This window comes from Taudactylus pleione, unplaced genomic scaffold (genome assembly GCF_031769625.1).
Source record: "Taudactylus pleione unplaced genomic scaffold, aTauple2 ptg000366l, whole genome shotgun sequence".
NCBI classification, from domain to species: Eukaryota; Metazoa; Chordata; class Amphibia; order Anura; family Myobatrachidae; genus Taudactylus; species Taudactylus pleione.
The window spans coordinates 2,812,197-2,835,874 of NW_028284767.1; the positions used below are offsets into that span (position 1 = coordinate 2,812,197).

The 23,678-nt window shown below is 44.5% G+C and overlaps 1 protein-coding gene across 2 annotated transcripts in view; it reads left to right on the forward strand.

Annotated features, from left to right (window-relative positions):
- The first annotated feature begins 1,782 nt into the window (after positions 1-1,782).
- Positions 1,783-23,678, forward strand: part of LOC148508424 (sulfotransferase 2B1-like) — a 128,698-nt gene continuing 106,802 nt past the window's right edge. For both annotated transcript variants that reach the window (XM_088444471.1, XM_088444472.1), the window contains exons 1-2: positions 1,783-1,856; positions 21,081-21,233. In XM_088444471.1, the coding sequence (XP_088300597.1) occupies positions 21,092-21,233 (142 nt within the window). In that variant the 5' untranslated portion in view covers positions 1,783-1,856; positions 21,081-21,091. The remainder of the gene's footprint in view (positions 1,857-21,080; positions 21,234-23,678) is intronic.

Sequence of the window (23,678 nt, forward strand, 5' to 3'; positions counted from 1 at the left end):
AGCGGGCACACGCATCGCTGGTCGCTTCTGACCAAAACATGCCCGATGCATGCACGATGCTTGCGCGATTTGCAAGCGATTGCACGATAACGACGTTGTTATCGTGCAATTGCTTGGTTAAATCGCTAAGTGGATACCCCCCTTGTGATGCAAAAGTGTCAATAGAAGAAGGATGCCGGAAGGCAAAAGTAGCACAAGGATAAATAGCATTTTAAAGGCTTGATAGGAGGCACTAAAAAAGCCACTGCAGCCTTAGAAACAGCCACAATAGATTTAGAATCAGCCAGTACTTACACAACACTAATGGCAAGACCTGTTCTGATTTTATGTAAGATTTTGCTTATTTGTGATATATTTTATGTCTGTTTGTTATACTCACTGTCCAGCACTGTAGATTTTAGCTTTCAAAGAGAGACAGAAACATAGAGGTAGAGGTGAGAAAACAGCAAAACAGATAGAGACAGAGAGGCACAGAGGGAAAGAAATGAAGTGGCAGTGGCGGAACTAGAGAGTGGTGGGCCCAGGTGCAAGAATATGCTTTGGGCCCCCCTATGCAGTACCACCAGTAGTGGTCCCCCTCTGCAGTGCCCCCAGTAGTGGCCCTTGTACAGTACCCTCAGTAGTGCCCCATATACAGTGCCCCCCAGTAGTGGACCCCCTATGCAGTGCTCCCAGTAGTGCCCCTTATACAGCGCCCCCAGATGTGGTCCCCCTATGTAATGCCCCCAGTAATAGTCCTCCCTATGCAGTGCCTCCAGTAGTGGTCCCTCCTATGCAGTGCCCCCAGTAGCGGTCTACCCTGTGCAGTGCTCCCAGTAGTGCCCATTATACAATGCCTCCAGTAGTGCCCCATATACAGTGCCCCCAGTAGTGGCCTCCCCTACATATATAAGACAAACACACACACACAAAAAAAAAGCCACACTTACCTGAATCCCTGCTCCAGTGCCCAGCGCCATCAGCTCCGCTCTCCTCCCGCTGTGCACTATAGGAGATGCAGGCGGCCATGGGTCCCTGCACCACAGTCCACTGTGTAGTGGGATAGGGAGGATAGAAAATATTTTCATTTTATTAGCTACGCAGTTCTGCTGCAAAATTATGCAAATGACTGAGATCACAATGCCACCGCTGCACAACATAAAGACGCCCACTTCCCTTTACTTACATCCATAATACCTTGCAAGTCTGCAAAAACATCAGTACAATCTAGTACCATCAGAGCCTCACCCATAATTAAATCAGGTCAGACCTCACTCACAAACTGCTAAGCTTCCTGTCGGTATCTAGTGCTCAGGCTGTGTATGCCGTCGCAAGGGCTTAATTATGCAAACCAATGTAACAGCGTTGAAACTCACTGGCACGCCTGCGTTTCTCCAACCACCACTCCGTCACCACCCTAAACGGTACATCCTGCCTGTCACTCTGTGATGGGTCTGCGTAGTCACTGTGATTGCAGTTCCGATCGCAGTGGCTGTTTTGCGCACTGCGATACATACGCATGCACAGACCTCAACAATCGACTGGGTGCCTGCGTTTTTGCACGTGCGATCCTTGCTGAATCAGGCCCACAGTCTAAACACAGAGGCTCATTTTAGTGCTAGAGAAATGTTTCTCTTCAAGACTGTGTAGTGCTGATAATGATGTCATGCATACTTTGTAACCTCAGAGGGAGTTTCTATCAGAGGGAGAACTACCAATGAGAATGCAGTGACCTTAAACCCTTCCTATGGTAATACAACTCCTATATAATGATCTGTAAAAGTCTTCCCATATTTACCTAAACCAGCATTGCTTTTGCTCCAGCTGTGCTCTCTTACTGTAGTTTCTGTTTTAGCTGTCGGAAAACAGCTTTTAAGGTAAGAAGCAGAACAACTCTGAAATATATGTATTCTTTATATTTCATGTCTGCAAACTTGCACCTCTGCAAATACTGTAGAATTTAACTGGAGAGAAAAGAGTGCTGTAATATTTGAAATCTTTCCACATATATAATATATATATATATATATATATATATATATCAAACTACTATTAGTGTACTTTATATCATTTGTGACACACGTCTTTTAATTCTGGTCTAGCTTTTTACTCGTTATTGTCCTGTAACATGAAGGATACATTTTTGTGATATGCATATGATAATTATTATTAAGTTACATAGTTAAAGAACAATAGATAGATAGATAGATACATAGATTCATTCTGTTGAAATGAGATGGTGAAGTGATTGATCAAGGCTAATTTCACTTACTGTTCTATAGAACTGTGTACGCGACTGCAGTACTTGCCTGGAATTTACATTACTTGCCTGGAATTTAAATTTTTTTTTTTTTTTTGGAAATTCCTAAAGAAACAATTCGGTGAAAGCTAAGATATACAAGGGCTGACTGAGAAGTAATGAGACTGATTTTTTTTATTCAGAATCAGATGACTCCACAGGATCTGGACATTTTTTTTTTCAAAGTAGAGTCCTTCACATTCAATACATTTTTTGCAGCATTTAAACAATGATTCAAAGACTTGCAGTAGACTGTTTTGTGGCAGCTGTGGCATTTTTTACTTCATCATCTGCTGAGAACTTCTTTCAGGGCATTTGTTTTTTCAGGGTTGGGAATACCCAGGAATTAAAGGGCGCTAAGTCCAGGCTATATGTAGGGTGTTCCAGTGCTGTCCCACTAATTTCAGCCAGTGCTGCCAATGCAACAGCAGCAACATGTGGTTGGGCATTGTCTTGGAGCAAAAAACACTGTTTCTTCAGCAAATGTGGTCTTTTCTTCCTCATGGCTCCACCAAATGGGTTTTTAGGACGTTTGCATAGTAGTCATCATTAATTGTCTGTGCACGGGGAACCCAGTGCTGTAGGATCAAATCAAAGAATAGCAGAAGCATGACTTTACATGCCAAAGGAATCACATAGAATTTGGGCGGAGGCAAATTTGCGTGTTCCCATACACAGGATTGTTTGGATTCCAGATCATAATGACGAATCCACGATTCGTCACACGTCACAGTCGATGTCAGGAAACCAGGTATCCTCTCTGACATTCGAATGGTGTTCTTGCACGATTCAACTCATCATCGTATCTGCTCTTCTGTGAGATTTTTGGGGACCCACCCGGAACACATGAAATGCATTTTCAGTTCCTTTGTCACAATATGCTGAACCCGTTGAAAGAGATGCGAAGTGAAGACGAAAGTTTGCGTAAAGTTAACCTTCTGTCATTGTACAACTTCTCCAATGTTCACATGTGTAACCGTGGTGGATGGTCTCCCAGAATGCACTTTGTCAGTCACTCACGTATTACCCTCTTTGAATTGCTTCCACAACCAAAATACTGCAGAACTGCTAATTGTTTCTCCACTGCATGCTTGCCATAACATTTCATGAGTTTCATTTCCGCTTTTTTCATGTTTAACACAAAGTCAATCACACATCTCTGATGTAATCTCACAGACACGTTTTCCTCATCCGCCTTGATGAAACATACGAAGATCTTCCACTCTCTGTGACCAAACAAAGAAGACTACGGCAGTCCAACTGCAGGTTCAGACACATCGATGTATGAGCTTCACAATAACCAGCATAGTGTTGCCACGTCTACCTATAGGACAGAAAAACAGAGATAGTCTCATTACTTTTCAATCAGCCCACGTATAACAGAATGTCAGGAAGTGGGAAAATGATATCTACAGTATATAATAATTCTATACGTTTTCTCCCAAGTCAGACAAGTGCATTCCGGAGCTTGGCCACGGCAGCTAACGCAATCTTTAAATGACTTTAGCCCATTGTAGCCTATGGGCTACACTCCATAGAGTTTTTAGGAGAAGGATCAAAAGAATCGCTGACCTCTGCTTCTACTGATCACTGGAGCGGGCTCTTATCGGAGCCCCTGTCTCGGGTACCCAGTGATAGTACATTCAAGTGAATAAGGATTCCTTATTGGACCGTATTGCGGTGATCAGGAATTCTTAGTATTGCTCCGAATTGCAGCGATAAGGAATTCTTATGTTCAGGGATAAATCACATGTATTAATTAATATGCCCCTAAATAACAAGAAACTACTTATTCTTCACTTACTTATGTTTGTAGATTTTGTATTCTATTAGGTGAGATAGTGATATGCACTAAATCATTTAACAGATTCTTAAAAATATAAAAACAAGTGAGGAAGAAGTTTAAACATTAAACCAATAAAACGTTGTTCTGTAGTTCAGCAGCAGGCAAAGGTCACTCATCCACGGATCTACGTAGAGATATGACTGCCAGCCATGACTTTGCATTATTCTGTTCTCACACCATTTCTGTCCTTTGGAAGATCCTTGATGCATTATTTAGTTTTCTGCGTAAAGTAGGTCAGTTGTCTTAAGATGATAAGTTAATATATGAAAAACTAACAGAAATTCTAATTAACTAAATGGAAAAAAGGACAGAAACCTTAGATATAGAATATTCTGATATCCTTTCCGTACCAGGAGTAAAATTAGCTATGTCCTCTAGAAGCAAATGATAATATGGACCTGATTCTGAGTTGAACGCAATAGCATCTATTGCCGGTTAGTGACTTGTCTGTGACTTTATGCAAATGCTGCTGCAAAACCTCTTTCCCTAATATATATCCATGCAGCTGAATGTGCAAGAACTAAGGCACCCACTTTCAGCATCTGTACATGTAGTAATACTGATTGGTGCATCCTTAGATGTCACCATTGGTTACAGCCTGCGGAAGGGGGAGCCAGGTTGGCACAGTGGGAAAATGGGTAGTGGTGGTGTAGCATAGGTGGGCAGTTCATGGGGCATGTCGGCATGATTATATCATCTTGGCCACACACCCCCACTATATAGTGCTGAGATTACCGGCATTATAAAGCCGGGTTGTGACTACAATGGGGGAATGTCGTCCCCATTTTGTAGGTGTGCTGAACCCAGGGTCTGCGACTTCGTGGGTTGCAGAACTCGGATTGCAGATGCATGCATGAGGCATCTATTTCCTACAGACACCTCCTGATGCATTTGCTTTTTAGTTCGCTTCCCTGCGACTGTGCAATACCATCTACATCAGAATCAGGCCCTATTTTCCTACCACATGTACACACACATACATACTAGTGTTATTTTTTGACAGAAGTCAGTAAACCTTCCAGTATGTTTTTGGATTATGGGAGGAATGGGCATACTTACCGACTTTCTTTCACTCCATTCCAGGAGCAGGCGGAGAGGACCATCTTCTCTCTGCTTCGGGGCGGCGGGGCCAGACTATTGCTAGCTTTTGGCCCTGCCCCCTTTACATGAAACCCCCCGCGATTCGCGTGTTTTCACAGAGGGGGCGGGGCTAAACAACGCGATTCCCCTTTCCCTACGGACTCGCAAATTTCACGGAAAATCTCCCCATCCTGCCCACTTCACTAGGAAGTGGGCAGGATGCGGGAGATCTGCCTACTATTCCGGGGGTGTGGGGGATTTACCCAAAAAATCAGGAGCCTCCCGCGACTCCCGGGAGAGTAGGCAAGTATGAAGTGGGGCATCTGGAGCAAACCCATGCAAGCACTGGAAGAACATACAAACTCCACACAAATAGGGTGGGAATCGACCCAAGACCTTAGTGCTGTGAGGCAGTAATACTAAACATTTCATCATCCATGCTACCCATTTTCATGTGATTTTATAGTGACAACCTATGTGTAGAATAATGCTCTTTGGAAAGGTGGATTTAAGTAAGAAGCACAAAATATATTGACTTCAGGGGCGTATCTATAATGGGTGCAGGGTGCGCGGGGAACACGGGCAGGGGCACCGAGAGGGGTGGTGAGCAGGTACTGATTACCCGGGCCCGGCCATGTCAGGGGCCCCGGTCCGCAGCACAATAGTAACTGCTTTGCCATTTTTGTATTTTTATATATATAAAAAAAAAACCTTTATTAGACCTCCGCCGTGGGGGGCGGCAGTTCGTTCGGGTGGGGGTGTTAGTGGGGAAGGGGGGGTCTTGGACGCCGGACTCCTTGACTGTGCACTCACTCCTAGTCCTAGCTGCCGCGCCATTGCGGAGCCAAAGGTCTCGCGAGATGATGATGATGACATCATCTCACACGGCTCTCTCACTCTACAGCAGACTCTGGAAGGCGGGCGGGGACTAGTAGGAGGGACAACAGGAAGGTGTCAGCAGTGTCATGGAGGGAAGGGAAGAGCTGAGGAGTGCCCCGCTGACAGCAGTGACTGTGAGTGCCTTTGACACGGGGGTGCTGCAGTTACTATATTTTTATTTTATAAATATAATGTATTCATTCTTTAGTGTATTATATATATATATATATATATATCATACAAATTGATAGGTAAATTTAAATGTGTGTAATATAAATATATATATATATGTGTGTGTGTGTGTGCAAATATGTGTATTAGCGTTTGTATACAGGTGTGTTTTTATATATATATATATATATATATATATATATATATATATATAATATTAGGGATGTGCAGGCCCGGATAGGTTCGAGTTTGCACGTTGAGTTTGGATTTTTCCCTCCCAAAAAAACGGAACTCAGTAAGAGGCTAAACGTCATCTTACATGGACGAACATCATCATTCCTGAACTTTTTATCCAGGAATGATGATGTTCGTCCATGTAAGATGACGTTTAGCCTCTTTCTGAGTTCCGATTTTTTGGAGGGAAAAATCCGAACTCAACGTGCAAACTCGAACCTATCCGAGCCTGCACATCCCTATTATATATACACCACTGTATAGAACCAGAACTCAAAGGTCCAAGTGGTAACCAGATGCCCTGGTGCCTTTCCCAGCCATAAATATAGAAACACTAGTCCCTCGTAAGAAAGACACTGGCGGCACTCCAGGACTCGCATATATGTACCTTGAAAAAAGATCCGGTGGGGCTCTGAAACTTTATTGTTCAAATATATGCAATTTTTCCCAGAGTGCCGCCCATGTCTTATATATGTGCATATATATATATATATATATATATATATTAGGGGTGAGCGGGTTCGGATTTCTGAAATCCGAACCCCCCCGAGCCCCCCCGATCCGAGTCCGATCCGAGTCAGGCTCGACTTTTCCCGCCTGACTCGGATTCTGAAATCGAGGCAAAACGTCATCTTCCCGCCTTCCGAGTCTCGCGGGTTTTGGATCCTATATAAGGTACCCACGTCGGCGCCATTTTCTCACTCGGCTGTGGACAGTGAAGAGGGAGGGTGGGAGTTAGGGCTGTGTAGTGTAGTGTAGTGTAGTGCTGCTGTTGTCCACTACTTCAAAGTCCATAGGGGCTGGCTGTGTTGTGCTGTGCTGCTGTTGTTAATAGGGGCTGTGTCCACTACTTCAAAGTCCATAGGGGCTGGCTGGACTGTGTTGTGCAGTGAGTTCTCCATAGGGGCTGTGTCCACTCCAAAGTCCTGTGCAGTGTCCCAGTCCTAAAGAGGTGCTGTAGTGTTGTCCAGGGGGTGCTCTGTCCATCAGGGGTGCTCCCCCCAAGTGCTAAAAATATAATATATTTTCTGTGTTTGTGAATTGTGTGCGCAGTAGCCGCACGTGCATCAACAAAGTAGTGCCAAGCGTGCGCCTGTGTCATAAGTAAAGGGCCGGCTGGCTTGACCGTTAAAGGGTGCTGTAACCCCCGAAAGTACACTCCAGTCCAAACCAAAAAAAAATTATTTTCTGTGTTTGTGAATTGTGTGCGCAGTAGCCGCACGTGCATCAACAAAGTAGTGCCAAGCGTGCGCCTGTGTCATAAGTAAAGGGCCGGCTGGCTTGACCGTTAAGGGTGCTGTAACCCCCGAAAGTACACTCCAGTCCAAACCAAAAAAAAAATTATTTTCTGTGTTTGTGAATTGTGTGCACAGTAGCCGCACGTGCATCAACAAAGTAGTGCCAAGCGTGCGCCTGTGTCATAAGTAAAGGGCCGGCTGGCTTGACCGTTAAGGGTGCTGTAACCCCCGAAAGTACACTCCAGTCCAAACCAAAAAAAAAATTATTTTCTGTGTTTGTGAATTGTGTGCGCAGTAGCCGCACGTGCATCAACACAGTAGTGCCAAGCGTGCGCCTGTGTCATAAGTAAAGGGCCGGCTGGCTTGACCGTTAAGGGTGCTGTAACCCCCGAAAGTACACTCCAGTCCAAACCAAAAAAAAAAATTATTTTCTGTGTTTGTGAATTGTGTGCGCAGTAGCCGCACGTGCATCAACAAAGTAGTGCCAAGCGTGCGCCTGTGTCATAAGTAAAGGGCCGGCTGGCTTGACCGTTAAAGGGTGCTGTAACCCCCGAAAGTACACTCCAGTCCAAACCAAAAAAAAATTATTTTCTGTGTTTGTGAATTGTGTGCGCAGTAGCCGCACGTACATCAACAAAGTAGTGCCAAGCGTGCGCCTGTGTCATAAGTAAAGGGCCGGCTGGCTTGACCGTTAAAGGGTGCTGTAACCCCCGAAAGTACACTCCAGTCCAAACCAAAAAAAAATTATTTTCTGTGTTTGTGAATTGTGTGCGCAGTAGCCGCACGTGCATCAACAAAGTAGTGCCAAGCGTGCGCCTGTGTCATAAGTAAAGGGCCGGCTGGCTTGACCATTAAAGGGTGCTGTAACCCCCGAAAGTACACTCCAGTCCAAACCAAAAAAAAATTATTTTCTGTGTTTGTGAATTGTGTGCGCAGTAGCCGCACGTGCATCAACAAAGTAGTGCCAAGCGTGCGCCTGTGTCATAAGTAAAGGGCCGGCTGGCTTGACCGTTAAAGGGTGCTGTAACCCACAAAGTACACTCCAGTCCAAACCCCCAAAAAAATTATTTTCTGTGTTTGTGAATTGTGTGCGCAGTAGCCGCACGTGCATCAACAAAGTAGTGCCAAGCGTGCGCCTGTGTCATAAGTAAAGGGCCGGCTGGCTTGACCGTTAAAGGGTGCTGTAACCCCCGAAAGTACACTCCAGTCCAAACCAAAAAAAAATTATTTTCTGTGTTTGTGAATTGTGTGCGCAGTAGCAGCACGTGCATCAACAAAGTAGTGCCAAGCGTGCGCCTGTGTCATAAGTAAAGGGCCGGCTGGCTTGACCGTTAAAGGGTGCTGTAACCCCCGAAAGTACACTCCAGTCCAAACCAAAAAAAAATTATTTTCTGTGTTTGTGAATTGTGTGCGCAGTAGCCGCACGTGCATCAACAAAGTAGTGCCAAGCGTGCGCCTGTGTCATAAGTAAAGGGCCGGCTGGCTTGACCGTTAAAGGGTGCTGTAACCCACAAAGTACACTCCAGTCCAAACCCCAAAAAAAATTATTTTCTGTGTTTAGCCGCACGTATATATCAAATCGATATAACATAAATGGAGGACCAAACTTTCTCCGATAAAAATAAAATAGAGAAAGATCAAGAACCACTTCCTCCTAGTGCTGAAGCTGCTGCCACTAGTCATGACATAGACGATAACATGCCATCAACGTCGTCTGCCAAGGCCGATGCCCAATGTCATAGTAGAGGGCACATACAATCCCAAATGGCAAAGTTCAGGAAAATGACCTTGAAAAAGACATTTAAATCAGCTGAAGAGAAACGTAAACTTGCCAATATGCCATTTACGACACGGAGAGGCAAGGAACGGCTAAGGTCGATCCCTAGTATGTTCATGACTAGTGGTTCAGCTTCACATGACGATGGAAGCCCTCCTCCCACTAAAAAAATCAAAAGAGTTAAGCTGGCAAAAGCACAGCGAAGAACTGTGCTTTCTAAGAAGATATCACAAATCCCCAAGGAGAGTCCAAGTGTGGTGGTGGTTGCGATGCCTGACCTTCCCAGCACTGGACGGGAAGAGGTGGCTCTTTCCACCATTTGCACGCCCCCTGCAAGTGCTGAAAGGAGCACCCACAGTCCACTTGCTGATATGCAAATTGAAGATGTCACTGTTGAAGTACAACAGGATGAGGATACTGGTGTAGCTGGCGCTGAGGAGGAAGTTGGCGAGGAGGATTCTGATGGTGATGTGGTTTGTTTAAATCAGGCTCCGGGGGAGACAGTTGTTGTCCGTGGGATGAAAAAGCCCATCACGGTCATGCCTGGGCAGAAGACCAAACATTCCACCTCTTTGGTCTGGCAATATTTCTATCCAAATCCGGACAACAACTGTCTTGCCATATGTACCATATGTAAAGGTGAAATAAGTAGAGGTAGGGACGTCAACCACCTAGGAACATCCTCCCTTATACGGCACCTGCAGCGCGTTCATAAAAAGTTACTGTCAAGTTCAGAAACTTTGGCTAAGACCGTAAGCAGTCCAGGGACACCTAAATCCCGTTGTCCTGTTGTATCCAAGCGCCTGCAAACCACACCGTCAACTCCCTCCTCGTCAATTTCCTCCTTAGTTAGGATCGGAAGTAGTCCTGCAGGCCATGTCACTGGCATGACTGACTCTCCTATCCGGGATTCCTCTGGAGGATCCTGCATTGCTACGCCTACTGCTGCCGCTGCTGCTGTTGCTGCTGCTGGGAGTCGTTCATCATCCCAGAGAGGAAGTAGGAACACCACTACTTTTACTAAACAATTGACCCTCCAACAGTCCTTAGCGAGGAGGATGAAGTACGACAGCAGTCATCCTGAAGCAAAACGTATAACTGAGGCCTTGACTGCTATGTTGGTGTTAGACGTGCGTCCGGTATCCGCCATTAGTGCAGTGGGATTTAGACAATTGATGGAGGTAGTGTGTCCCCGGTTCCAAATCCCGTCTAGATTCCACTTCACTAGGCAGGCGATACCGAGACTGTACAGAAACGTCAGAAAAAGTGTCCTCAGTGTCCTGAAAAATGCCGTTGTACACAATGTCCACTTAACCACGGACATGTGGACAAGTGGAACAGGGCAGACTAAGGACTATATGACTGTGACAGCCCACTGGGTAGATGTATCACCTTACGCAGCAACAGCAGCAGCGTCACCAGTAGCAGCATCTCAGAAATGCCAGCTCGTTACAAGGCAGGCTACGCTGTGTATCACCGGTTTCAGTAAGAGGCACACCGCCGACAACCTCTTAGAGAAACTGAGGGAAATCATCGCCCAGTGGCTTACCCCACTTAGACTCTCCTGGGGATTTGTGATATCTGACAACGCCACCAATATTGTGCGGGCATTACATCTGGGCAAATTCCAGCATGTCCCATGTTTTGCTCACACAATAAACTTGGTGGTGCAGAATTTTCTGAAAAGCGACAGGGGCGTGCAGGAGACGCTTTGGGTGGCCCGAAAAATTTCTGGCCACTTTCGCCATTCAGCGACTGCGTGCCGAAGACTGGAGCGCCAGCAAACACTCTTGAACCTGCCCCGCCATCACCTGAAGCAAGAGGTTGTGACGCGGTGGAACTCAACCCTCTATATGCTTCAGAGGATGGAGGAGCAGCAAAAGGCCATACAAGCCTATACATCCACCTATGACATAGGCAAAGGAGGGGGTATGCACCTGACTCAAGCGCAGTGGAGAATGATTTCCGTGTTGTGCAAGGTTCTCCAGCCCTTCGAACTTGCCACACGTGAAGTCAGTTCAGACACTGCCAGCTTGAGTCAGGTCATTCCCCTCATCAGGCTTTTGCAGAAGCAGCTGGAGAAAGTGAAGGAGGAGCTAAGACGGAGCGATTCCGCTCGGCATGTGGGACTTGTGGATGAAGCCCTTCATTCGCTTTGCCAGGATTCCAGGGTGGTCAATCTGTTGAAATCAGACCACTACGTTTTGGCCACCGTGCTCGATCCTAGGTTTAAAGCCTATGTGGTGTCTCTCTTTCCGGCCGACACAAGCCTGCAGAGGTGCAAAGACCTGCTGGTGAACACACTGTCAGCTGAAGCGGAACGTGACACGTCAACGGCTCCTTCTTCATTTTCTCCTGCAACTGGGGCTGCCAGGAAAAAACTTAGGTATCCTAAGCAACCCGCTGGCGGTGATGCAGGGCAGGCAGGACCAAGTTTGGACATCTGGTCCGGACTGAAGGACCTGGCAACAATTTCTGACATGTCTACTGTCACTGCATATGATACTGTCACCATTGACAGAATGGTGGAGGATTACATCGGTGACAGCATCCAAGTAGGCATGGCAGACAGTCCATACCTGTACTGGCAGGAAAAAGAGGCAATTTGGAGGCCCCTGTACAAACTGGCTCTATTTTACCTGAGTTGCCCCCCCTCCAGTGTGTACTCCGAAAGAGTGTTTAGTGCAGCCGGGAACCTTGTCAGCGAAAGGCGTAGGAGGTTGCTTCCACAGAATGTGGAGAAGATGATGTTCATCAAAATGAATTATCAGCTCTTCCAGGGAGACCAGCCTCCAGAAGGTACAGAGGGACCTGTGGTGGTGGATTCAAGTGGGGACGAGTTAATACTTTGTGAGGATGAGGATGTACACACTGAAGAGGGTGAGGAATCGGTGGATGAGGAGGATGACATCTTGCCTCCGTAGAGCCAGTTTGTGCAGGGACAGATTAATTGCCAGCTTGTTTTGTGGGGGCCCAAACGAACCAATCATTTCAGCCACAGTCGTGTGGCAGACCCTGGCGCTGAAATGATTGGTTTGTTAAAGTGTGCATGTCCTGTTTATACAACATAAGGGTGGGTGGGAGGGCCCAAGGACAATTCCATCTTGCACCTCTTTTTTTTCTTTGCATTATGTACAGTTTGGGGCCTAGTTTTTCAAACTGCCATCCTGTCTGCCACTGCAGTTTCACGCCTAGATGGGTCACGTGTTTGTGCCGCCCACTCGTGTCGCTTAGCATAGTCATCCAGCTACCTCGGTGCAACCTTTTGGACATAAAAACAGTATTGTGAGGTGTGAGGTATTCAGAATAGACTGGAAATGAGTGGAAATTAAGGTTATTGAGGTTAATAATAGCATAGGAGCAGAAAAACCTACAAATTCTGTGATTTTAGCTGTTTTTATGCTTTTTTTCAAAAAAATACAGATCCAAAACACAAAACCCAGAACCCAAAACACGGAAGGGTGGTTTTGGCAAAACCAATCCAGATCCAAAACACGAAGAAAGATCCAGATCCAAAACCAAAACACAAAACACGAAAAGTGGCCGGTGCACACCCCTAATATATATATATATTTAGGGGTCCTGGGGGATGCGCTATGCAACCAATCCAATGACGGCTGAGATGCACAGCATGACGATAGCATTCGGTAATGTTCCCACTAGGCTGTTTTAGTGGGGCGCCGTGCCCTGCCCGATTTTAATAGGACAAAATGCGCCCTGGAATTTTAACGGCGCCCCGCTAAAACAGCCTGCCCTGTGCCTTCCCCACCAGCAGGCCGCAGTGTCCCACTGGTGGGAAAAGTTGCAGTGACCGATCACCGACAGGTTAATAGAAGCCATGCGTGTGCACAGCATATTTATACCATGAGGAAAGAGCTTGGGGGAAGCCCAGCACCTTGGTAAGTGCTGGGCATGCCCCCCAAGTCTGATGAATTGTCCTTGTGACATGCCCTTCCTGGTTAGCCACACCCACTTTTGGGAACGTGCACACAGACTCCCTGCCCCGCCTGAAACACTAATCTGGCTGCTCAGTGCTGCAGCCAAGAAGATCTTGTCCTGTCTCCCCCTCCAATAGACAATAGAAACATCATACGCTGCGTATGGCTAAGGGGGGGGGGGCTGGTAAGTTGCTGTACCGGGGCCCAGGATTTCTCTTGCAGCCCTGAATACGGACCCCTAGGTCCAGGGGCACCCCGCACTGCACACCCTGCACCCATAATATTACTTACCTCTCCGGAATCACACGTCAGCGTGGGGGTCCGGTGCTGTAAAATGACTGCAAAATTACCGTGGTGGCCATTTTTCTGTCATTTGCGCTTGCCATTTTCCCGGTTCCCTGTGCATACACTATAGACTCTGGGCAAACTCTAGTGCCCAGAGTCTATAACTCTGGTGCTGGCCGCGCACAGCTCAGTGCACTGCCGGCCGCCGGGCGGAGAGGATGGCGGCCCATGTTGGAGACTGCACACGGGCCCCCTCCGCTCTAGAAACCACCCTGATTGACTTGTTTATAAACAACATACTCATATTTGCTTTTAGTTCACTTTCTTGCTACAGTATATACTGTAAGTAAAAGAAAACCTTTTGCGAAATTATGGTTAGATTCAATTTACTGTGTTTCTGTAAAAGTAAAGATAAGTGGTTCAGTTTCCTTGCAAACTAAACACACCGGAACTTAGGGGAAATGGGTGTATCCAAGTCCCGGCTCAGGTCTTCCTGATAACTTCCAGCGTCAGGTCTCACATGTATTGGATTGCATATAAAAGTCTCTCCCTCTTGGTCAGGTGCCATTTCACAAAGGAGAGCAAAGGGAGAGGGTGTGGGACCATGGCCTGGTGCACTGTGAGGCACTGTTTCTGAAAAAAATGCTTTAGCAAGCCATCAGGGCACCATTGGGTGCAAATAGGTGAGGAGGAGTTAGTTAAGTTTAGGTTAAATGGGGTCTATTTATCAATAAATACTTGCACCGTTTCCCGAAAACACCCATTTTAGGGGGATACCTGCAAATATTTATTATCTCCCTGATATCTCCAATATCTGCTGCGGTCCCTCCATTTCCGACAACAGCCGCAACCCCCATAGGTATCTATGGGGGATGCAATGCTAATAGATTTACCAAGCTCCGGAATGGCGCAATCCATTGTAGCCTATGGGCTACACATCACAAAAACTGCTGGGACAGGTTCCAGAGGAACCCCGAACCGGCTATGGTGGCTGCAAATGTGTGGTTAGTAGACCGTGCATGCGCAGTATCCCTGGCACAGGAGTGAAGCGACCGCTGATGCAGTCACTTTACTCCCGGCATAACCCTGGGACGGGCTCATTTGGTTGATATTATTGCATCTTATTGATGCGGTCACTTTACTCCCGGCATAACCCTGGGACGGGCTCATTTGGGTGCTATTATTGCATCTTACAATACTATCATGGGTGCTAATATCATGCCAAGATTGCAGTGTAAATTCGATTTTAATAAATGGGCCCCTAACAGGTAAGTCTGGAGACAGGAGTAGGTGTCTGGGAAGTGTAATCGCAGTGCAGGCATCATTGTCACTTGTTACTCAGTGTGTGTGCATTTGTCACACACACTGCACACTCACACACTGCAGTGCAAACAAACAGGGTACTGTCTGTGTTGCTACTAATTGTTTTTGTTGCTTAAAGTGAACATGCAACCCTTTTTTTCTCACTGCAGCAGGGCCGTAATAAGGGGGGCAACAGGGGCAGTCATCTCTGGGCCCCCACACAGGGTCGGTGGCACCTGTTCCTGGATTGAGACTCACTGCCGTGATCCGCTGTTACTGTATGCAGCAGCACATTCAATGCCGCTGCATACAGTGCAGAGTGGCTCCCGAGTCCCCTCACCAGCACCACGTGACACATTACATCCACAACGCCGATGAGAGGACCAGGGAGCAGCTCTGCTGGGAGGTCACGCCACCACAGCCGTCACTCAGGTAAGTCAGCGGCGGAGCGATAGGCTTTTGGGGTAGGAGGGCAGTAGGCTCAGAGTGGCTAAGGGGAAGGGGGGAGGCTACGTGTGGCTTAAGGGGGCCCTCACAATTTAATTGCACTGGGGCCGACACAAGCCTTAATCCAGCCCTGCACTGCAGTATACAATCTGTCCAAAAAATACTCTTCAGTGTGTACTGAGGGCCTGATTCAGACCTGGATGCTATTTGCAGCCGCTCGCTCTCAAAAAGGGGCTGGATATTTAAATTGAGCGCTCGCTCTTTGCGGTGTGAGGACGCCTCTGAACTGCTCGCAGCGCTTGAGGTAGGAATTACTTCCCGTAATCACTGCGAGCAGTTCAGGCTAAAAGACAACCAAGTGACGTGATCGATGACACTCCTTTGCTACTTATGCACTCCCATTAAATGCCGTTTTGACCATTGGGCACGCCTGCGTTCGCACAACCACTCCCCCGTTTTCAAGCACCTTCCCCTGTTACCACCCACAAACGGCACATTCTGTCACTCAAAATAGCAGCCCCTCTGTGTTTTACGAGCGCACGATTTCCGACCGCAATGACTGGTTTTCGCATGCTATTTGCGAACCATATGCATGCGCCGTTGTGCGACCATCGTTCAGAGCGAGCGTGTGGACGCTTACGAGCGGGTCTGAATCAGGCCCTGAGGCTGCTGCATCCTAAGAAGACCACTTTGTTTTCAGTTTCTTCACACTTTTATACATATATATATATATATATATATATAATATACAGTATATACTGTATATATTTATTTCCTGTTTAAAACAAAAAAACTGCAGTCTTTTATAATTGAATTTTAAAATTATACTGTGTATTTCAAGAAGTTTGTTCAGACGAGTGACGCAGCGTATATTGCTGTTCTGTGTGTGGTGGTGTTTAATCTGCACCCCAAAAAAAATTCTCACGGAGACCTGTTCCACCAACTGCATGCAAACAATTGTCAGTGTTGTCTATGTCTAAAAAACAAAGACATTATTTCCCAAAAAATTGCATAGTGTATTATCCTTCCAATGTAAGCGACTGCGTATGCAATGGTGTCCCACCCTTAGTATGCACCCCAAAACAATCACAGAGACCTATTCCTCCAAGTGCATGCAAACAATTGCCAGTGTGGGCTGTGTCTTAGTCATCAGTGCAAATAATATTGCATAGTGGATACTCCTTTATTGTAAGAGACAGTGTGTGTGTGTGTGGTAGTCTCCCCCCCCCCCCCCATCATCTACACCCCAAAATAATTATCACAACAATGACTAGATGATGTGTTCTGTTTCAGTTTTTCTGGCAAATGCTTCTGCCAGAAAAAAATGAACTTTCCCAAGAGACCCACTGGTGAGGAGGATGAGTTAACTCAGCATACAAACACCATAATGGCACCTGGTCAGCCTTAAAAGAATTGCCCAAAAATATTGACACCTCTACCGTGACTCAATCTGATACAGTTAGCATCAATAGAATGGTGAAGGATTATTTTAATAACAATATACAAATTAGCATGTCACACGGAATCAGTATGTAATACCGCCGGCCGACAGTGGAAGCCCGACGGGGGTGAAGATCCCAATCGCTAATTGAGGTAAGTACTGCTAACCTTACCCCTTACCCTAATCCTCCTTTAGGGGTGCCTAATCATAACCTCCTGCCCCTAGTGCCTAACCCTAACCCCCTTCTAAGTGCCTAAACCTAACCTCCCCTTCCCTGCAGCCTAAACCTAAGTCTCCCAAGGGGGTGCCTAACCCTAACCTCCCCCTGGGGGTGCCTAACCCTAACCCCCCCTTCCCATAGCCTAAACCTAACCCTCCCAGGGGGATGCCTAGCCCTAAGTCCCCCTGGGAGCCCTAAAACCTAACCCTCCCCCTGCTGCTGTCTACAACTGGCACACGGCTTACCTTCATTCAATATGCCGGACGTCAGGCTCCCAGCGTAGGTCTAATGACAGGCAATGGGATTTCGATACCTGTCATTAGTACCTTGCCAGGATTTGACAGTTGGGAAGTCGGCGGTCGACATTTCGACCGTTGGCTTCCTGACTGCATCCCTGTCACACAGTCCCTTTGAATACTGAGAGGAAAAAGGGCAATTTGGAGCCCCTCATACAAACTAATTTTGCTTTACTTAAGCTGCCCACGCTCCAGTGTGTTTAGCAAACCTTGAGAGTGATCAGCATAGGAGGCTGCTTCCTATACATGTGGAAAAACTGATTTTCATTAAAAAGGAACTACAAATTCTATGAGGAAGACCTTTGCTGCCAATTTACAACAAGCAAACGATGGATTCCAGTGGGAATGAGCTAATAATGTGTGATGGTGATATTAACAACACTGGTGCGGGTGAGGAAGATCATGATATCTTCCAACTGTACACATGATTAATAACAATGATGTTAGCTGCCTTAAGCCCATTGGTAGCTTGTTTCGTGGGTGCTCAAACAAACCAATCACTTCAGCCACAAAAGTGGCAGTCCCTGTCGCTGAAGTGCTTTCTTTGTTAAACAGTGCATGTTCTTTTTAATATAATAGATAAGGGTGGGTGGAAGGCCCCAAAACAATTCCATTGTGGTCCACTTTCATTATGGGCTTTGCCAAGATTGTTTGTGTTTGACAGGCAGTGTACTACAAATTACTGTACTTTACTGGGGTGTTCATGTTATTTTGTATCTTGCAATGCCATCCATCATCAGCTTCTCATCCAGGCGTATAGGCCCCATTTCCTGCAGCTTTTCAGCAGATACAGACTAGTATCATCAAATTAAATAATAATTATTCAATTTGACTAGGTTGTTACTTTGCCTTAAATCCCGAGGAATCAATCTTATTGGGATGCTTGTTTTTGGTAGTGTTTTCTTTTCCATTTCTCTGATTTACTATTTTTATAGTTAAATTATTAACACTAATCAATGAATTACTATCAATCAATCAATCTAATTTGGATTCTTATTTTCTGCAATCAATCAGTCAATCAATCAATCAATCACATTTGGATTCTTGGTTTTTAATGATTTGCGCCACTTATCAAATTATTTTTAATTTATAGTTATATTCTGTAGTCAGTTAATCAATCAACCTCATTGGGATTTTGGATGCCTTTTTTTTGGTAGTGTTTTCTTTTATATTTCTCCAATTTAGTGTTTTTGATTGTTAAATTCTTTACACTAATCAATCGATGTCGCAACTCACAGATGGGTAGTGGATGCTAACCTGTATTTTGGGATTGGTGAGACCTATTACTGAGGCGCAGAGTGTAATATGCCATCGTTATTCACCAGAGACCCCCACAAGGTGATTTGGACTTACTGTAGCTGCATCTGGCCGTAAGATTAGGTTTTCTAATACAGGTGTTGGTTTACTCTGGATGGAGTGGAGTATGATGAAGATGTAGAGCGTGGTCATCAAGCTAGTGCAGAACCTATCGGGCAAGACGGTACCAGGGAGCAGATGTATGCAGGTCACAGAGGATAGCCAAGGTCAAAACCAGAATACCAAGTGAAGTACCATGGAGGAGACAGAAGCAGGTCACAAACAAAGCCAAGGTCAGAAAAAGACAGACGGTATCTCTCGGAATGCTGGAGTATGGTTTGGGAGCCTATACTTTGCCACAGGAGTGCTCCCAGGGACTTCCTAATATAGAAAGGGGCTTGAATTAGGTGCCTACTGTGAAGACACAATTGGAGGGACTGGCTTTTTAAACTTTATGCCACCCAGGGGAGCTGCAGCTGCCTGCACCATGCCGCTGGATGCCTGGAGGAGAAGAAAGACTACACAGTACCCTGCCGCTGACCAGCACCATCTGATGGCATGCTTTGACAATCAATCTCATTTGGATTCCCATTGTTTAATGGTTTGTTCAATTTATAAAAATTGTTATAGTTATACTCTGTTGTCAATCAATCGATATAATTTGGATTCTTGTTTTTAATGATTTGTTCCATTTATCAATGTATTAAATTCTTTTTAATTTGTAGTTATATTATTTAGTCAATCAATCAACCTTTGGGATTTTGGATGACTGATTTGTAAAAGTCCTTTCCATTTCTTGATTTACTTTTTTATGCTTAACTTATTAATATTAATCAATCAATAAATCAATAAATGCTTTACCTGGCTTCCACTAAATAGTAATCCACCTCCATATACTTTTGCTGGCCTGCAGTGCCACTATGTGTCCTAGATATGCTATATTCTTTTTTAAACTGCTATGTGTTTGTCCCACTGCTCTGTAACTAGTTTAGCCAGTCAGCTTGCTGCAGCCTTCGGCCAATATACTGTAGGTGAAAACTGAAAACAACTTTGTGAGCTGTGATGTGGTCAAAATTGACTGGAAATGACTGGAAATTAATGTTATTGAGGTTAATAACACTGTAGGAACAAAATCCCTAATTACATGATATTAGCCATTTTAACAATTTTGAAACAATTCCAGATTCAAACCCCAAACCCAAAAACTTGAGGGTGGTTTTGGCAAAACCAAAATCTTTGAGGGTGGTTTTGGCAAAACCAATGTGTGGTTTAGGTCATATGTTCAGGTCATATTCAATTACACTCACAGAAGGTGCAGAAGACTCACAATCTCACAGGTAGTCCCCCAGAAAAGTGGGCAGGATGAGAAGATAATACCGAAATCACAGGTCAGTAGGGAAGTGGAGGGGGGGCTAAAATTATACATTTTGCTGAGACTGGGGTGACGCTAATGACATAATGAACCCGACTCCACACTCAAAGGGTCAGGTTCATCCCCTCATCGGGCTTCTCCCGGAGGAGAATGCAACAGTATAGTTCAGGTATTGCTCGGACATATTCTATTTCTCACTATTCACATTCTAGTCTTGGCCTCTGCATTAATATAACACCTGCCATTTACATTTGTGCATGATCATTAGAGGTGATACTGTACAATAAATAACTAGGCCTCTTAGCATGTAGAACTCACTCTGTTTGGTAAAGTACATACATAAAGCCATTTGTTTACCGGTGATTGCTGTATTATAGATGCACCATACTTGCAAACCTTTGTGCTGGCCCCTCTGGGAGGAGCCAGCCAGTTCAGCACTGTGGGGGGCATGGCATGGGCAAGTGGGTGGAGCTAGAAGGTGTGATGGTGTGATTGCATTATCATGTCCCCACCCCCTACTAGGCAATGCCAGAATTACCAACATTGAGATATGGGGGCAGCTCCACAATGACACAGTTCAGCGCGAATCACATCATCAGCCATCCGGGCCAGTCACAGAGCACTGGCCAATTTTCAGGAGTTGGCAAGTGTGAGATAAACCATAGTAATGCAGAGTAAAAGTTATTCAGTGCACAGATAAGTTGCATTCTGAATATTTATAAAACAATTTATAAAACAATACTCTGTCAATCTCTTGTTTTCTGGTAAAGTCTGGCTATTGTGTTCCTGTATTTCACTATGGTAAGTTTTTACCACTCTTATTATGGGGCTGTATGTAGTTTTATATAGCACTCCATGCTGAATCTTTTAAAAATGTGTGTTTTATTTTCATTAAATAAATTAGTACTAAGGCTATGGTCATATTTTTTTTTATTTTAAAATGTTTCTACCTTTGGTAATACTTATTTTTATCTCTCAAGGTCTGTTCATAATGGCATTCACACGAGAGTATTTTGAATTTGAAGGGCTAAAAGTACCCCTTTCTATACATTCGAAAGAAAGCTTAACCTATGCATGGAAGGAATTTCAAGTACTTGATGATGATGTTTTTAACGTAACATTTCCCAAATCAGGTAAGACTTTACTGTTTTATCTATTGCAAGAAAACTGTATTATTATTTTAACATTTGAGTCTAAATTTGGACAAAATTTGCGGTTTTGATGAAGTTTTCTGACTATTTTATGTGAGGTTTTGAAAATGTCAGATTAACTAAAGTCATAACATACATAGATACAGCGACGGATGTACCAGAGACAATGGCCTATAAAGATACTGTATCTCCTAATTGGGACTACCTATCTTCTGTAGGAGGATTCTTTCTTTTCATATATATTTTTTTGATGTTGGATCAACGATTATGTATATTTAGTATGTTTTATATTGTTTTTTTTCTCTTTGTATGTATTATGTGTTTTTTAAAAAAAATTATAGATTGCATATGATTAAAAATAAAAATTAATTCTAGAATTTATTGCACTCTGTTGTTTGAAACAATTTATTTGTATATTTATAAGACAGCAACTGCAATCCAGTGCTCTGCAAATTAGAAGCAGGCTACTGTGTGATGCTACAAATAGGCTCTTTTGTATTATTGTTTGTTAAAAAGTGAACATGCAGTTTTGTTCCACAAGGATATCTATCTCGTATCAACACTGCAGTATATATATTGTCACTGTGTAAGGGCAGTGTGATTTCAAAATTATATGCCCAAAATACTTGATGAGTCTGTGAGCTACAACCCAACAACACCTCTTTTACTGTTATTAAAAAAAGGACATTGTTTTCTGTCTACAAACAAAAAACCTGCTGTCTTTTATAATTAAATTTAAATAGCATTTTCAAAGAAGTTTGAGTTTTTGAGACGCAGCGTATATTACTGTTCTTACTGTGTGCAGTAATATACCTTATTTTACCTTACTTTACCCTTAATTTACCCTTAGTGTAAGTCCATTTTTTAAATGTGTAGTGACTGTCCCAACTTTTGTAGCTGTAAGCACTTCATTTCCAGTTCCCTTAATTGCTATATGATCACATGTGGCTAAGATAGTGAACCATTCCTCATTGCAGCTGAAATGTCTGGTAGCACTTGAGTGGGTATACTAGCAATGCTTTCTGCAACTGTCTGTGACATTCAATGCTGAATCAGCTGTTGCACCTCATATTGTGTATAGCAGACCTATTTTGTGACATATATAGCATTTGTACAAAAATTTTAGGCTTCTCACTTTCAGCGTGCAATGCACTATTCTCAGCATTCAGTTCAACTGGCACATGTTCTTGGAACTGTGACAGTATTGTTCTAACAATCTCTGTAGTTAGCTTTGCTACGTTTGCTTCAATAGCCACTACTAGAATGTAAAACTTAGATATTAAGGTCTGTAGATTGCCATGGCAATCCCCTCATCATCTACCTGGACTCCTACGGATGTTAACTGCTGGGATATGGACATCATTTTGTCAATGTAGTCACTCATACTTGTTCATTTACATAACTTTGTATTATACAATACATGCCTCAGGTTAATTCTACTCATTAGACCGCATCCTCATATGATGCTTACAGTCCTGTCCATGTGGTTTTGCTGACACTTTTCCATGCATGATAGAATTCACATATTGCTCAACACTTAAGTCAATTGTTCCCATGGCTCTTTCTACATCACCTGGATTTGGTCCGCCACCAGGGTAAACTGTAACTTTCCACAATCTAATATACTTTAATTACATTTTCCTTTCAAACTTCTATGTTGTATCATTTTCTGCACCTTTAATCCCATCATGGGTGCTGGAAACACTTCACATGGGTGCTATCTTTACTTTGTGCCTACCCATGTCTACAGGTGTCTGTGAACTGCTGGGCATTTAGGTGCTTGGGACCTGTTCATCTGTTGCTTGTTTACCTATGCCAATAACCTGTTGAGGTATATGTGTACTATTGGAGATGGTAATGGCAGAGTAATGGTATACACAAGCGGATCCCTTAAAGCCACCAAACAGCCAAGTGTTTAACCAGTGGGGTGGTTTATTTATCAGTAATCTGGATGTACAGCCATACTCACAGTTCTGCACATGACAGACTCTCAGCATGGAATAGAGTATACAGACCACCAGCCTGTGACTGTATATTGGTAGCGGTGCAGGATGCAAGTAGTAATCGTGCTATGGAATGCATTATATCGCAGGGTCTCATTGATCTAAGTGGAACACTGTGGCGCTCCATTACAGTGACATGATGGTGCCACACATGCGCAGAAGACCAGATGGTAAGGTATTTGATGCCTCCCTAAAGGATTATCATGGAGACTGTGCAGTAGCACTCTCCAGTTTTCAACTAATTACTCTCCAGCTGACTGTAGAAATCCTCTAAGTGGGGTGATGTCAACCATGTGTGTACACTCAGTTAAAGCCACTCTCGGTACACCCAGCATAAGTTGCTACTTGACATGCAGAACATTATGAAATTCCCTATCTTTAGTATGGGGCATACAGTATCTTACCAAATTTAAAAAAAGCCAGT